General features: G+C 39.5%; 2 protein-coding genes across 6 annotated transcripts in view; both read left to right on the top strand.

Moving 5' to 3' along the window:
- The window catches only part of ncor1 (nuclear receptor corepressor 1), an 82,499-nt gene extending 79,221 nt beyond the window's left edge, over window positions 1–3,278 (top strand). For all 4 annotated transcript variants that reach the window (XM_050039583.1, XM_050039577.1, XM_050039574.1 and 1 more), the window contains one exon: window positions 1,108–3,278. In XM_050039583.1, the coding sequence (XP_049895540.1) occupies window positions 1,108–1,310 (203 nt within the window). In that variant the 3' untranslated portion in view covers window positions 1,311–3,278. The remainder of the gene's footprint in view (window positions 1–1,107) is intronic.
- Window positions 3,279–7,378: 4,100 nt separating this feature from the next.
- The window catches only part of zswim7 (zinc finger, SWIM-type containing 7), a 46,931-nt gene continuing 37,992 nt past the window's right edge, over window positions 7,379–16,317 (top strand). The window contains exons 1-3 of one of the 2 annotated variants that reach the window (XM_050040238.1): window positions 7,379–7,487; window positions 10,654–10,675; window positions 15,353–15,455. In XM_050040238.1, coding sequence (XP_049896195.1) covers window positions 7,412–7,487; window positions 10,654–10,675; window positions 15,353–15,455 — 201 coding nt within the window. In that variant the 5' untranslated portion in view covers window positions 7,379–7,411. The remainder of the gene's footprint in view (window positions 7,488–10,653; window positions 10,676–15,352; window positions 15,456–16,317) is intronic. The other variant, XM_050040239.1, reaches the window with a different exon arrangement.

Here is a 16,317-nt window from a genome sequence, read left to right as displayed (position 1 = left end):
ATGAAACCACAGAGCTCGAGGACCTGCCTGTGCGTTCCAGGTTAGCTACAGCAGCAACAGAAAGAGAGTTGTGTATAAGACGAGGGCGATGTGTCAACTCTGCTCCACCTTTGTAGGGGATGTGAATGGAAACACATCTAACATGCGCTAACACACATTTAACGGCACCAGGATGATCAATGTTTGGGGCCTTTGAATGATAGGATATAGCCAAGTAGGGCTGGGTGGTGTATCGATTTTTTTCAATATCGATATATTTTCAGACAAGATATAGATATCTGTCACACTCTCGGCACAGCTCCACCCCCTCACTCACTCACAGTTTCTCCATCAAAACGCAGAGAGACACAGAGCTTCTCCTCTGTTTAATCGTTTAATCTGTCCACTCATTAGTCTACAGTGTGACATCGGTCTATATGTTGCACAAGCTACGCTAACTCAGTCTGTGTGATGAATAAAGTTACCGCAGCAGCACATGTACCATACTGTGGGCCTTTTCCTCTGCAACTTCTAGCCGCGTACAGTCTAGCCATGCTGCGCCGATTTGTGTTTCTGTTATCAGTTTAGATGCGCGGTGTCAGGCCGAGCTGCGCACCGACTCCTTCTCCGGAGTAGGTCCAAAAGCCAAGCCGCCTGCACTCAAGCAGCTATTTTTACAATAACTTCATTTATTGCTGTACTGATGTTAGAGTTAGCGTTTGTTGCTTCAAAAGCCGCTAATACCGTTCTGCAAGCTGCGGCCTGCATTGTATGTCATCAATCTAAATGCAGTCCCTGATTGGCTGCTTACGTTGTCAACTACGATGTGAATCCCTTACTGGTCTTGATTTTAGTTTCTGGAAAGTGTTTGGGGCGGCACCAAGGCCAAACTGATACAGGGAGCAAAACAAAATGTTGAGGTCACATCATAAGGATTGTCTTTGCTATCTAGGTATCTTTTCTGCTGTGCTTTTCTTTTCACCCTGCTGTGTTGAACTCGCATTGAACCGTGCCTTTGTGTACCGTTACACCCCTGGTGTCTCCAAAAACTGTCTCCTGGTAAAGTCAAAGACAGAACTACCTGAAGAAAACTAATATTTTCACTTTTTCTTCTCCTTCTCTGTCCAGGATCCATGCAGTTCCCTTACAACCCTCTGACCATGCGCATACTGAGCAACACGCCACCCACCTCCATAGCTTCCCCCTCCATACAGAGCCAGCAGCAGCAGCAGCAGCAGCAGCAACAGCAGCAGCCTCCAGCTGGAGCCCCGCGCGTGTGGCAGTCCCTGCTGTCAGAGCAATACGAGACCCTGTCTGACAGCGACGACTGAGCCCTGCGTGCTACATCACCAGAAAAGAGGCCTGCGCTGAGTCTTTCCACCCCCCTCTCCCAGAACTATCCTCGCTCACTGGCGAGTGCGTCGAGTAGATTGGGGTGGTGTCCTTTTTTTCTTTTTGTTTTCTCGGTGCTATGGCGCCCCCTGGCTGTGAGCTGAGAGTACAAGCAGCAGCCTGTGACAGGCAGGGCTCTCCAGAACGAGACTGGCTTTGGTCTGGAAGCACTCACCCAGCCTGTTGGGGAAATAAAACTCAACGGAGGGGACGACATGAGCTATAGTAAAGATGAAGAACTTCATATGTAAAAAGAAACGACATAAGAGACTATTTCTGATTTTTTTTTTTTTTTTGATTTCTGTAAAGATATACCTTGTCTTTAAGAAAATCATTGTATGTAAATAGAGTAACCTTTTGCAGTGTTTTTCTTAACTTGATTATTTCTTATTTTAATGTCGCTTTTAAATTGATCCACTTTAAATGGGAAGAGTCGGGGTGTAATCTTTAGTATCGCAGTTGGTCTCTCCCAGATCACCCCACCTGACCCCCACACGTGACCTGACACCCACTCAAATATTTTTACCACAGCGACGCTGAGAGAGACTGGACCTTTTTGGTTTGTACTTGACCAGGTGAGTGGAGCACAGAGATCGTGCCACCCACTCCCCCCCCCCACCCACCCACCCACCCACCTGCGCACCATCCACCAAGCACCACCAGAGCCTGAACATCGTGGACATTCGAGGATGAAACATTTCAAACAGCAGTGATATTTGATGCCTGTCTTCGCCACACAGTGGAGGTGATGCATGGATTGTAACTATCAGTCGGTAGAGGTAACTTCTCACCCCGTTCAAGACGAAGAAATGTCTTCAAAACAAGTTGAGAACACTGGTGTCATAGCAGAAAGTCTGATATAAGCTTGCCAGAAAAAGATATCCTTATGACTACTCCTGGACCCCGTCTGAATTATGAAAGTGAGCCAATGTTTTATTTTTTTGTTTTGTTTTTTTTCAATAGAGCTGACCATGGTGTGTCACATGTAGCTGTGTCTCTCTGCAGTTTCCAACCTGTCCAGAATGATCTGCTCTGCAATGTTGTCATGGTAAAAAAAATATATAGTATGTCAGGTTTTGCCATGCCTTGTGACTTGAGAAAGAAAGGCAGCTTTAACTAATTTTCTCAGAGATATACGTTGGTGTTTGATGTTTGTATTTGTTTCTTTAGTCCCTCTTCTTTTTTCATTTTTTTTTTGATACTGTCCTGACAAAAATCTGAACTCTGTAAATTGTCTTTCCATTACACAAAAGACAAAACTAACCAAACATAAAGAATGGTCTGCACCATTGTTGCACTTTTTTTGCTTTGTAGCTTTTGACAAAAAAAAAGCATACTACCTGCTGTGTAACTTATTCAACCTCCAGCACAGGAGTATACTAAGATGTGCTTTAACTTTTTCCCACCACTCACAGAAATCTGGATGTTTTGACTTCCTGTCTTTTCTTGTAGCTGGTACATCTTTTTTTTTTTTTTTTTTTTTTTTTTTTGTAGTGTGACTCTTTGCATCACAGTTACAGTTTTAAGTGTTTGGTACAGTTAAATGTTTTAGGAGTTTGCTGTCATGGTGATTCAAAACCATGACCACTTAATCTCTGCTTTCATTGTGTCAATCAACAGGCTTTGAATATGAATTATTATAGGTCAACTTCATAAATGGCAGTAACGTTCCTTTGCAAGTATGTGAAAAAACAAACATATTCTGGCTTTCACTTTGCTCAGTTAACAAAATCCATCTGCTCTGAACTTTCCTCCTTTCGTTTTTGATTTTGAATCATTTTGTCATAGCACATTTTTATTTTCTGTCATTTTCAACATCTTCGTTATTCATCCCGTCTTGGACGGGATGTTATGTGTTTACAAAGGCAATGACAAAAAAAAAAAAAAAAAAAAAAAAAGTTTACAAACTTGAATCTTAAAGAAATCCGACATGAAGCCGAAAAAGAATTGGAGCATCTTTTCAGCTCTCTATCAAACACACACACATACACACACACACAGTGGTGACTTTATTTTTGACTTGAAAACCCGTGTATCCTATGATGTTGAAATGCAATGTTTGTATCGCACAATGTCTCTTAGTAGGCTATTACAAGAGTTCAGACCAATCAAATAAAGTGGATCAGTTCTCCACAATTGAAAATGTGTCGCTTCTTAACAGGTGTGCCGTCGATTTATTGACTACTGTGGTTTTATTTTTGGTAGGTGTGTGATGGTCATAATTGTCCTCTGCTAAGTTTTACAGAAGCTCTTCAGGCTCATTTTTATTTGTGAAGATGCAATAGAAATTTTCAAATTTATGGTTTCAGCAATTGCAACTTGTGGTGTATAGAAAACAAATTATATATAAAAAGGAGCAGTTAAATTGGTTTTGCTGCATCCTCATTTCTACTGTGCTCAGGTTAACCTTTAAACCCAGATGGAAACGACAAATAAGACACACACATCCCAGTGCGATGAGCTCTGAGGCCCAGATCCCAATGTCCCTCCTGAAGTCTTCGGCCCTGAACCCTTAGGGACTTCGCTGACGTCACCTGGCAAATGTTTGAGTGCAAGAAACTGCAAGGGCAAAATATTGTGTAAATAGGAATGGGACAGGATTTTTAAATTCTAATTTACCTTCTTCACAGCCAAGGCACTCCAGGGGTCAGTCCCTGAGCTTTGTCTTACAGGCTCTTGCTCACAAAGTGGATGAAAGGTAATATACCCTGAGCACCCATGTGTTTCATTTTCACAACACTTTGAATTGTGGGTAATTCCCTCAGACAAAGTCTGCCGAAATGCAGCTTGGCGGAAAGTGTGTACAAAGGGCTCCAAACGTCTGCGGGCGAGCCGTCGTGCACTTGATGATCTGACAGTAAGACAGCCCTAAGTCCTCACACACTTTGCAAGAATGTGCGTTTAAGTCTGTGAGTGTGGAGATTAGGATTGAGCAATATTAAATACCAATGATGGATATACAAGCACACATGACATACCACACCTGTTACAAACAGTCAACATCAAATAGTAGTAAGAAAATACATAATATAAGAAGTACATACTCCCAATAGCATATCAAGGCTATATATAGAAAAGGTACATAAAGGAAAAGACCATACTTACAAACATGTACACATAAAGGCCTTCAGCTAAATAGCCGTCAATTATACTAAATGTATATTACAAGCACATGTGATACACCACCCCTGTTGTAAAATCATCAGTCAAACACACACACCATTTCACCAGTGTGCACAGGTGTAAGGGTGTTTCTCAATAATTGACAACAGCCTAGACCAAGTGAACAAGAAAAACATGGGGGAAAAAAACAAGAAAACTCAAGCTCCTCTCACAATAAAGGCTATTTACAAGATTATTTACAAAAAATGTTGATCTTATGAATGAACACATTGCCTTGCAGCTTTCATAAATGGTGAAACAGTTTCAATTTAAGCTCAGTGTTGGGAATAATGGCTTTGAACACTCTTGACGAGGGTCCAGGAGAACCGAAACGTTAGTGTTGCGAACGTTCGCAGTGTGCAGGATCAGTAAACTTAAAATCAGTCTGTCGCTGCACATTCTGTGTGCCAAATGAAGATGATGGTGATTATTGTCTTCGCTCATTCTGTTCCTGAGGGGCTAAAGAAGCTTCCTGCAGTGAAGTCAATGATGTAGTCATAGTGTCAGAAGCCTTTTTGTCTGGAAACGACTGACTCATAGTCATAGTGAAAGTTGATGCACAACAATAGAGCTCTCTCACAGCAGACATCTGGGTGCTTTCCATTTAGGTGAGCCAGTGCCAGGCCTCTTGTATCGGTCTGTTTCACAGCAGACATTTTGACATCTCATAGTTGTTACTGACTTTGCTGATTGGACGTATACTTTTTTAAAGTTGGCTTTCAGGTAGTTTCCCACACAATATCCTCCTGAGACCCTGTGTCCTCATATGAGGACATCATGTTTTGGGTTTACTTGACCTTATACTTTATTCTACTTAACTGAGACCTGTTGTCCTCGTTCGTGGACATTTTTTGTGCCATCTAGTGGTTGTAAGACCACAATACATTAATCCATGTAAAAACAAGATGGCGGCCATCTCTACCAAGTCAGTCTGCAGCCGATCCCAACACAAAAGTGTTCAATGTCCAAAACCTGATCACATTTTTGCCTCTATGATGTGTCAAAATGTCTGTTGTGAAAATGATCCACTGTATGCCCCTCTGCCTCTCGTCCCCTGACACCTTTAGCTTTAACGTCATCACCTTCAATGAATAATAACCTCACTGGAAAGTCCCCAAACTGGTGCCTTACAGGGCAACATTTAGGGCAGCAGTGGCTCAGTCTGTAGGAACTTGGCTTGGGAACCTCGCAAGGCAGCAAACCCCTTACTGCTCATTTGGCTGTGCTGCGGCGACTCATCATTCTGACATCCTCCCAGATTTGATGCATGAGCCTGTGTGTGTACATCCAGAAAAATAACACAACGAAAAGCTGATTTTTCCCAGGGGACGAATAACATATATTATCAGTGAATTAAATTAGTTTTAGATTTAAACCAAGTATATGTTGGCATTAAGTCAGATGGAGCAGTAAGTTGGCATGTATATATATATATATATATATACATCCATCTGGGACTTGTCTTTTACATAGACATACATAGACATATCTCAATGTTCTCATTAAGAAAGCACAGCAGAGGACGTACTTCCTGCAACACCTGAAGAGGCTTTAACTGCCAAAGACACTGATGGTGCACCTCTTAACTGCCATCATTGAGTCCATCCTCACAGGGTGCAAACAAGGTGAGCCAGGGGGAGCTTGGCTCCTCTTGATAAGACATGAGCTCCCCTGAAAACATGTTTTATGAAAATTTGGTGGGTCTCCAAAATATTGACAGTGTGCTATTACTTCTGGGCATTTCTTTTTTTCTTATTATGGTCATTAACTGCTTATAATACATCAGATGTGATTGCAGCTATGAATATTTCTTGGCAGCAAGAGTCAGTCCTCTCTTTGAGACCCACACAGAAAAGACAAAAAGAAAGTGAGCTCCCCTGAAAGCTATGGTATAGGTAGCACATTACATCCTCATCCTCTCCATCACCATCTGATTCGCTGCTGCCACTGGCAAGGACAAGGGCAGACTGCAGCAAGTCATTCATTCTGCAGAGAAGGTGACTGATTCCTGGTAGTAAGGAAGGACTTTGTGTCGTTTTTGCACGTTTTTGTCTCTGCAGGTCCTTTGCATCTCTTTGTGGTCTATTTATGTCTCTTTGTGGTCATTTTGAGTCTCTTCCTGGTCAGTACGTATTAATGTGGTTGACATTTTGCAGGTGAAGTCCTGGGGGGATGTGAAACATTCTCCTCTGGCAGGAAGCTGTGGTCCAACTTTTACACATCCCTTGATCAATGTTTGTGCATTTCCTGCACAAAACTATTCAGCTCTCTCAGTCTAAAAACAGTTATATTGCATGTTTTTGTTACAGTATTTTGTACAGTATTTTTAATATATATATATATATATATATATATATTTCTATCGTAACTTTTCTGTTTTACATGTATCCTCTTGACTTTTTTAGTACTTTGCCTTTGTTTTTATTTTGTCTTAATCTTTTTATTGCATGCACCAAACATAAAGGCACATAACATTCTTTACATTTGTCCATGAACATTACATTACCACACATCTTTTTGGACCACTCTCTGTACAAACGCTTTTTAATCTTTACACTGTGAATCTTTGCACATCCCCTAGAATATATATTTGCACATCCCTGCTTTAATCTTTCATTTGAAGCAGTTACATGGTACATATTTTTAACAATTAGAAAATATATATTGTATTTTAATTTCATTCTATATTTGTGTTTCTTCTAGATACACCAAAACACTGAAGAAGATGAGTAAAGTGACTCCGTGGTATCAGTAACGAGTTATGCCAGGCCTTTTACTTTGAAGGGGAAGCAAACGTTAGAGCCGGAAGTCGTAGTATTGTGCTTGCATCTCATTGGCTATCGGAGTCAATTACTTCCTGAAACAAAACGGTCTAAAAATGCGGTCTTTTTTACCTGCAGTAGCTGAACAACTTTTACGAGACATACAAAAAACCTATCAGGAGACTTCCCAAAGTAAGAAGAGGGTGGTAAAGGAAGGAGATAAACAGGATTATCGACCCATGAACAGTTTTGATATGAAAGTAGCGTTAGCATTGACTAGCTAATGTAGCAGAGTGTTTGTTCTGAGCAAACTTGACGTTAACTCGCTGTTTGTTATGACGGAATAGTTTATATTCCATCGTAAAACGTAACTAACATTACTTTGCTGTACTGTTACGTTAATGTAACATTTGTTAAGTTTTGTTAAAGCTTTTAACGACGACGTAGTTTAATGTTTGGACTGTAGGTGGCGCCGTTGTAACACATTTCCGGGTCACTCCTGTTAAACGCAGCAACATTTCTCTACCCATGAATTACTTCTTTATATTTTCTTTGAAATGTATATTCGTGTTTATTAATATTTATATCAAATGGCTTGACTTACGAACTAAGGTCTATTTTTATAACACAAAAAACGAATAATGCGCATTTAAAATACTTTATTGGACATTACATTACTCAAAATATACGTCAATTATTTTATAGGCTATGTTAAACTCTCTATATAAGTAATAACAGTATTAATTTATTTTAATTTTTAAAAATTTTATTTAATTAATTTAATTATATATATGTGTGTGTGTGTGTGTGTGTGTGTGTGTGTGTGTATATATATAATTTATATATATATATTACATATAATTTTATTTTATTTTTTTGCAATTTTATCAGCTTCTGTGTGACCCTAAAGTAATTTCCTACCATGTAAGTTGGTAGTTTCTCACCCTCCAAATAAAAAATACTAAAGATTTTTTTTTTTTTTTTAAATAAAGCAGGGTGAGCATAAACTTTAACTCATGTCTTTTCTTCCATGTTTTGCTATGTCAGTTAGGGCTGCAACTAACGATTTTAATTGTCCATTAATCTGTCTATTATTTTCTCAGTTAGTCGATTAGTTATTTGGTCTATACAATGTCAGCAAACAGCAAAGCCCAATATGATGCTTCAAAATGACCTATTTAGTCCACAGCCCAAAGATATTAAGTTTACTGTCATAGAGGAGTAAAGAAACCAAAGAATATTCACATTTAAGAAGCTGGAATCAGAGCATTTTTACTTTTTCTTCCTTAAAAAAATATTCACACTGATTAATTGATTATCACATTAATTGGAGATCAATTTTATAGTTGATAACTAGTTGATTATTCATTGTTGCAGCTCTAATGTCAATATATTTGTCACACTCTTAAAGTTTCCCGCTTATAGACTAAATTATAAAGAAAGTCAGCCCCAAAAAATAAATAAATTCAAAAACATATTTGATATAGTTATAAAAGTTCAGTTTATGTGTATAAGAATCACTGTATATAATCACCATACACTATAAACCAGTCCACCCTATTGTTTGAGTGCCTGAGATTGGACAATATGTTTTTCTGCCAGTTAAATATGTCACCATTTTTATATATTGCAATAACATGAACAATCCATCTTTCTTTCCTCAAACGTTATGAGGCCAAAATGTTGCTGCATAACAGGATTGACCCTTCTACCTCAAGTTCATAGTCTTCTCTCTGGACAGCAGCACATTTCTATTACTATATGTGACCATTGTAGGTTTACACACCTGAAAAGAAATACCTTTTTGTCACGGCAGATATTTTGTCAGTTTGAAAAGCTCACGTCACGTGGTACTAATAATTTCAACAGTGGTTCTGTTCGTGTGTCCCAGTCGGCTATGGCTCCAAAACAGAAGCAGCTAAATGGAATTCATCCATCAGAGATTTTATTATTCACACCTGTGCTGAGAGAACCGCTCTGCATCGTGCATGCTGGCTCACAGGGATGCTCGAACTGAGCCAACATTTATAGTTGCCACGAAAAAAAGCTACTATTAGTATTGTAAACAACGTTGACCTGATGAGACAATTCATGTATCAGTAACCCATCGTCATAACCAGCTGCTCAAATCAACAGATGTCATCTAACAAAGTTGTCTCTGATCAGTTGTTATCCGACAGGACATAAAACTTTGGAATGACATGCCACAAAAATCCCACAACAAGGTTTCGTGTGTATTGTCCATAAAGGATTACCGCCGGCCAAGCCCTACATCCCAATATTGCTCGATACGCCTCAGTGGACTTTTATTACTATCAGTCAATCACTAGTTTTCCTGTACAAGCTTTTTTTTAGCCACAGAACACAGACGCTTTATTCAGACAGAACTGGTTTAATTTGTATACTGGAGTCATGCCCAAGAACTTTGAATACTTGACACTCCAAGGCAGTGACGAACCCAACGCCATCTCAACAGCTGACTTTATTTATTTATTTTGTTCCAATGCATTGTTCTGCTGGGAAACCTTTGGTTCTGGCATTCATGTGGATACCACCTGACATTTTCCACCCACTCAAACACCGTTGCAGACCAAGTACCCCCCCCTCATGGCAACAGTACTCCCCAATGGCAGTGGCCCCCCAGCAGGATAATGCACCATGCCACACTACAAAAACTGTTTACAAATGGCCTGTGGAGCGTGACAAAAAGCTCAAGGTGTCGACCTACTACAAAAACTGTTTACAAATGGCCTGTGGAGCGTGACAAAAAGCTCAAGGTGTCGACCTGGCTTATAAATTCCCCAGGTCCCAATCTGCTCAAGGATTCTTGTGATGTGCCAGTACCCCAGATGTACCCCTAATCCAAGGTGGGGCCTCCTTGGATCGGACTTGGCTCTGACCCGTCAAGGCATGGACACAGGATCTCTGGGAGTGTCCTGCGGTGTCTGGCACCAGTGCGTTGGCAGCAGATCCATTTAGTCCAGTGGGTTGTGAGGTGGGTTACTGGCACGTGCCACAAATGCTCAAATGGGATCTAGGGAATTTGGAGGCCATTATCCTGCGGGGGGGCCACTGCCATTGGGAAGTACTGTTGCCATGAGGGAGGGTTCTTGGTCTGCAACGGTGTTTGAGTGGGTGGAACATGTTATTCATGGTATCCACATAAATGCCAGAACCAAAGGTTTCCAGCAGAACAATGTATTTGACCAGTGGTTTACACCCTTTAAACAGATTCCAAATACTAATTAAAAACTGATCAAGTGTCATCACGATTACATCTGTGGAACTTATGTTTTGGTTTAAAAACAATACATAAAAGTTTAAAGAAGTTATTTCTCTATCTTTTTTTTTTTTGCAGTTCCTGATGACCTGCTTATTGCGTAAGTATCAGTCTTCTTCCCATTACCCTTTCACTTTCATCACAGGTATTTCTCCCTAGTGGTGGAATGTAACTAAGTACATTTACCAAGTACTGTACCTAAATACAGATTTGCAGTATTTGTAATTTATTTGAGTATTTCCATTTTATACAACTTTATACTTTTACTCCATCACATCTCATAAGTAAATGTACCTCTTACTGCATTTGTCTGATGAGTACTATTTACTTTTTTACGGTGGCATGGTGGAGCAGTGGTTAGCATTGTTGGCTCACAGCAAGAGGGTTCCTGGTTGGGGTGGGGGAGCCCTTCTGTGCTTGCATGTTCTCCTCGGGTCAGCGTAGGCTTTCTCCTCCCACAGTCCACAGACATGCAGGTTAGGTTAACTGGGGACTCTAAATTGGCTGTGAGTGTGAATGGTTATCTGTCTCTATAGTCTGGCGACCCGTCCAGGGTGTACCCGTCTCTTGCCCAATGTCAGCTGGGATAGGCTCCTGCACCCTTGCGACCCCCCTAACAAGATTATGGAAATAAATTAAAAACAAAACACACACGACATGCTCATATGATAAATGCTGTACTACACTACTATCAACTACCACCAATCTACACACAATCGACCACTCAAAGTGCTTTTTACACTACGAGTCACATTCACCCATTGACACACACATTCATACACAGGTGGCCGAGGTTACCATACAAGGTGCCATCTGCTACTCAGTTTTTAACACACACTGATGGGCATCATTGTTCAGTATCGTGCTCAAGGATACTTCGACATCCAGACTGGAGGAGCCGGGGATCAAACTGCTGATCTTCCAATTGGTGGAGGAGTCGCTCTACCTCTGAGCCACGGCCACAGGCTGAATAGAGAGGGTGGCCGAAATACAATGTCAGGATAATGTCTAATGTCAACGTCAATTTAACCTACAAAACTGATTACAGATGAAGTTGATATTTTGTTGGTTTTAAGTTGTGCTGTTAAGTAACCAAATTCCAGTATCTTCCAAACATCTCATGCCAATGTCATCTTGATGTAGAATAACAACATCTAGTCGTAAGCTATAGAAAACGAAACCCAGTGTCTGACAAACATAGTAATAATGTCCACACAATGTGACATTAATGTTGTTAGAAATGTAAAATACTGTCACCCCAATTTTAATTCTGACGAAAATCGAACATTTGTCTGACATAAGAGTCCGGTGTCTTTCTGACATCATATTGACAGCTGTGGGAAAATATCTAAAACATAAGAATATAATATTATAATACAGTGAAAAGAGCCATTCTGCTTAATGAGTACAGTTACTTTTGATACTCAAAGTATATTTTGCTGATGTTACCTCTGTACTGAAGTAATATTTTAAATGCAGGACTTTTACTTGTATTTTGTACACAGTAGTGTTGTCACGATACCAAAATCTTTGTTTCGGTACCAATACCAATATGAATTTCGATACTTTTCGATACTCTTCTGTACTTTTCCTAAGGAAAAGTCCTTTTGGATACAAACCTTTAGAACAATAAATAGTAGGGGTGTAACGGTACCAAAAAAATCATGGTTCGGTAAGTACCTCGGTACGGACGTCACGGTTTGGTAACTCAAATGTTCCACCAAGTTTGTGTTGTCTCGTGTTGTCTCCCTTTGCGAGGCAGACTTTCTCTTGTCTTTTTTCACGTGCGCCAGCTGCGAATGTTGATACAGGTGTTGTCATACACACCACTTGCGCAATCTGTGCTCCAATAGGAACAAGAAAGGCGTTTGTGTGCATAAATGAGTAAAATAAATTAACTAAATTAATGAATTGAATCAATTTCAAAGTACCGGTATTTTCCAAATGCAGTATAGTACCGTTTGGAATACTCTAGTACCGCGGTACTATTTTAGTACCGGTATACCGTGCAACACTAGTACACAGTATTACTACTTAAGATCTGAGTCCTTCCACCGCTGTTTATCACCAACACCAGTGACTTTATGTTGCTGTAACTAAACTTTTTTTGATTTTAAGGCTATCCATAGTTATCCTCCCCTGTCTGAGTCGTGATCTGAGTAAAGATCTCTGCACATGGTTGACTGAGTGGGTGTGAGGTGCAGAAACCGCACTGAGGAGGTCTGGATTTGTCTAAATGACGTAGCACTGACACACAGTGTCATGATGCTGCTGTGTGTCCTGACATTTCCTGGCACAGTGGTTTGAATTACTGATAGTGAAGGGGTGCTCACTGTCTGGGTCAGCTCAGCCACATCCTGTCTGTTTGTCAGGAATCTCTTCATCATGCTCTGTTTTTCACTCTATTTTTGTATTTGTCTCACCTCTCCTGTGTGGGAAAAATTCTGATGTCCACATTAATGATTGCAGGTAACATGTAGTGTGGAGTCAGTTTCTTGCATTGAACATTAATATGATTGTCTTATGTGATATTTTGCATCCTTTTGCCTTATTGTAATATATAGACAGTAATGTTATTTAAGTTAGTATATGTTTTGATTTCAAACCAGTCATATTATCGTCTACACTGGTAGAATTTTAGTGAAGGATAAAAGACTAGGAATAAGATGCTAAGAACTCCTGCATGAGAGGCAACATAACTGTCAGTTACACAGCTCACACATTTAGAGACACAACACACACAGACATGTGTCAGGGAAAACCACATCAGGGGATTGAGCCACTTTCCGGTGGATGCATGATTTTCACATGTAGATATTTCAAGCTCAGACTGAACTAGAGACCATCTTGTGATGGGATCAGCCCAACTGTGATACACTAATCTGCAAATTATGCTGCATTCATGTGCTCCTTGGATGATCCCATGTCCCAAGTTGGGAAGTCATTATTCCAACTTACGTGTTCATGAGCTTTGAGTCGTAATGTGGATTCAACGTGGACGCTATCAAGATGTGTTGTATTTTATTGCTCAAAGCATTTAAACAACACATTGATAATAGTTTGAAGCTTTATATTACAAAGTGATTTTACACCCCCTAAAAGTACTAAACTATTACTTTACCTAGCTAACGGTAATGAATAACTTTTTCTAAATAATCTAGGTCACTCTATGTGGACAGTAACTAAAAGTTACAACCTTATACATTATTACAAATAACACGTGAGAAAAAATTGACACGCAGTTTGTCAATTAATAAATAATTACCATCAGCTGAACATTTAATTTCATCCGCCATCTTACTGAATATGTGATGTCAACTCAGCAACTCCTAGTTGTTGTTATGATTTGAGGGGGTGTTCACATGAATTTTTCCAGATGGGAAGTAATTTTTCCGATTGTTCTGTCACCACATGAATGCAAGGTTAAAGCGAATGTTGGCTAGGGGCGTAAAGTTTGGGGGCAAATGGCAACTTTCCTACTTCCTACTCTCCTACGTCCAGCCCCCTTGCTTGGTCCACACCCATCTTCGAAGTTTCGTGACTGCATCTTTCACAGTTGTAACATTATTGCATTCACACAATCTGTCCGCACTCCACACACAGACACAAACACCTGATAAAATACTCAGAGCTGCTTCTGTGGTAGCTCTCACTACAATAGGTGTCACCAGGACCACATTTTGCTGTGATGACACACACACAGACTCACAAGGTGAAAACATACATTCATACATGAAAGAAGTGACTGTAGAGGACGCAGATATTCTGATTCTTCTACCAACAGTAGCCCCAAAAGTCCACAGCCTGCGGGGGCACAGTAACTCATGCTATCTTAATGAGAAGCTCACACACCCTGGAGTGATCATAGAAAATTGGTCTAATTTGATAATTTCTTGATAAGTTCTACTCAGCAGTTTCTGTGTGTATATCATAAAATGTAATTATATAAATAACTCACTTATTTGTGCAAACCAGTTTCAAATCAGGCACTAGACAACAAATTTGAAGTTCTCATACTTTGCTTGAGTATCTCCATGTTATACAACTTTCGGTTACACTTTACTTGAAGGTATCTACATAACTATGACATGACACTGTCATGAACCTGTCATGAACATTATGTACATGTCATAAACGTTTATGACTGCTGTCATTAGGTGTCATTTGGTTTTTGTAATGACAAGTTGACATTGTTTGGGTTGTCTTTATTATGACAACGTGACATTAATTAAAGTGACATTACCAGAAGCTGTCTTTGTGATGACAAGTTGACATTAAATTTGTTTGGGATGTCCTTATAATGACAACTTGACATTAACATAAAGACATCTTCTGGTAATGTCATCCTGGTTAATGTCGAGTTGTCATTATAAGGACATCCCAAACAAATTTAATGTCAAGTAAAGTGTTAGCCAACTTTCTCCTCCTCCGCTACATCTCAGATGTAAATATTGCACTTTTTACTGCACCGTCTGACAGCTTAAGGTACTTTTCAGATAACAGATTTTCATCCCCTTCCCACTCAGTGAAAAACATTTATAATCAGATGTGTTGATTTTTTTGTTTGTGATAGCACTGAATGATTTTATAAAAATATCTAATTGTGATTAATTTGACTGATATTGCAATTGCAATATGATTTGTGATGTTAGAGACAATGATATTTGTTAATGAGTTATTGATAACTTTCAGGGTTTTTGAATGCCAAAGTATAAAACGTGGTGGATGTCTTTACATCTCTAACTTGCCTTCTACATTTTCTTTTCATGTCTTTTAGGCTGAAGTTTGTCTTCGGGCCCTCTGCGCTGCAGGCTCTGGACCTTGTTGACCAGCACTCAGTCACCTGTGTGTCCTCTCCCAGTGGACGCAAAGCATTTCAGGTCTGTCCCCATCAGTCTACACTCAAACAGTGGTTCTACATACAGAGTTTATATACTACACATTAATGGGTGGCATCCTAACATTGAATCTTTACAACAACATTTACATTCTGCCAAAGCAAAACAGTTTGCAACTTGGACATGTAAATGTATATTTCACATCTCGATCACCAAGATAATCAGAACAGTCGATATTAGGGCTTTCTTTTTTTTTTTTTTTACCAAAACAAGTGCAGGACTTAAGATGTGTTTAGTGGTTTTCTTCCTTGTACTTTGTTTAAATTTCCATAAAGAAAACTGGGAGGAAAAAGAGACTCTGACACATCTTGGATCCAGTGTTTGTAGCTCGCAGTTTTTGTTTCGGGGTGTTTTAATAAAGAAGGCGAAAACAAATCACCTCAGCAGGTTGTTAGATCTTAATTTGATAAATGCTTTTCATCCTGTGGCGCATCCATTAGTCATGTCCTGGCACACAATTACGCACTGCACTATTGTGTGCTAATTAAATGCTGATGTTTGACATTTTATAATTGTATAATGGAGGCACCGAGAGGTGGATAATTACAGTATGATCACAATAAAATGTGTGACCTAACTTTGTGGGTTATATCATAATACCTTATTACAAACATGTCACTACAAACCTTAAGAAATAAGAACTGACTCAGTATTTGTCACATAATAGAGAAGGCTCTTTTACACTGAACAAAAATATAAATGCAACACTTTTGTTTTTGCTCTCATTTTTCATGAGCTGAACTCAAAGATCTAAAACATTTTCTATACACACGAAAGACCATTTCTCACAAATATTGTTCACAAATCTGTCTAAATCTGTGTTAGTGAGCACTTCTCCTTTGCC

The sequence above is a fragment of the Epinephelus moara genome, chromosome 3, assembly GCF_006386435.1.
Source record: "Epinephelus moara isolate mb chromosome 3, YSFRI_EMoa_1.0, whole genome shotgun sequence".
Classification (NCBI taxonomy): Eukaryota; Metazoa; Chordata; class Actinopteri; order Perciformes; family Serranidae; genus Epinephelus; species Epinephelus moara.
This window is presented reverse-complemented; position numbering and strand designations above follow the sequence as displayed.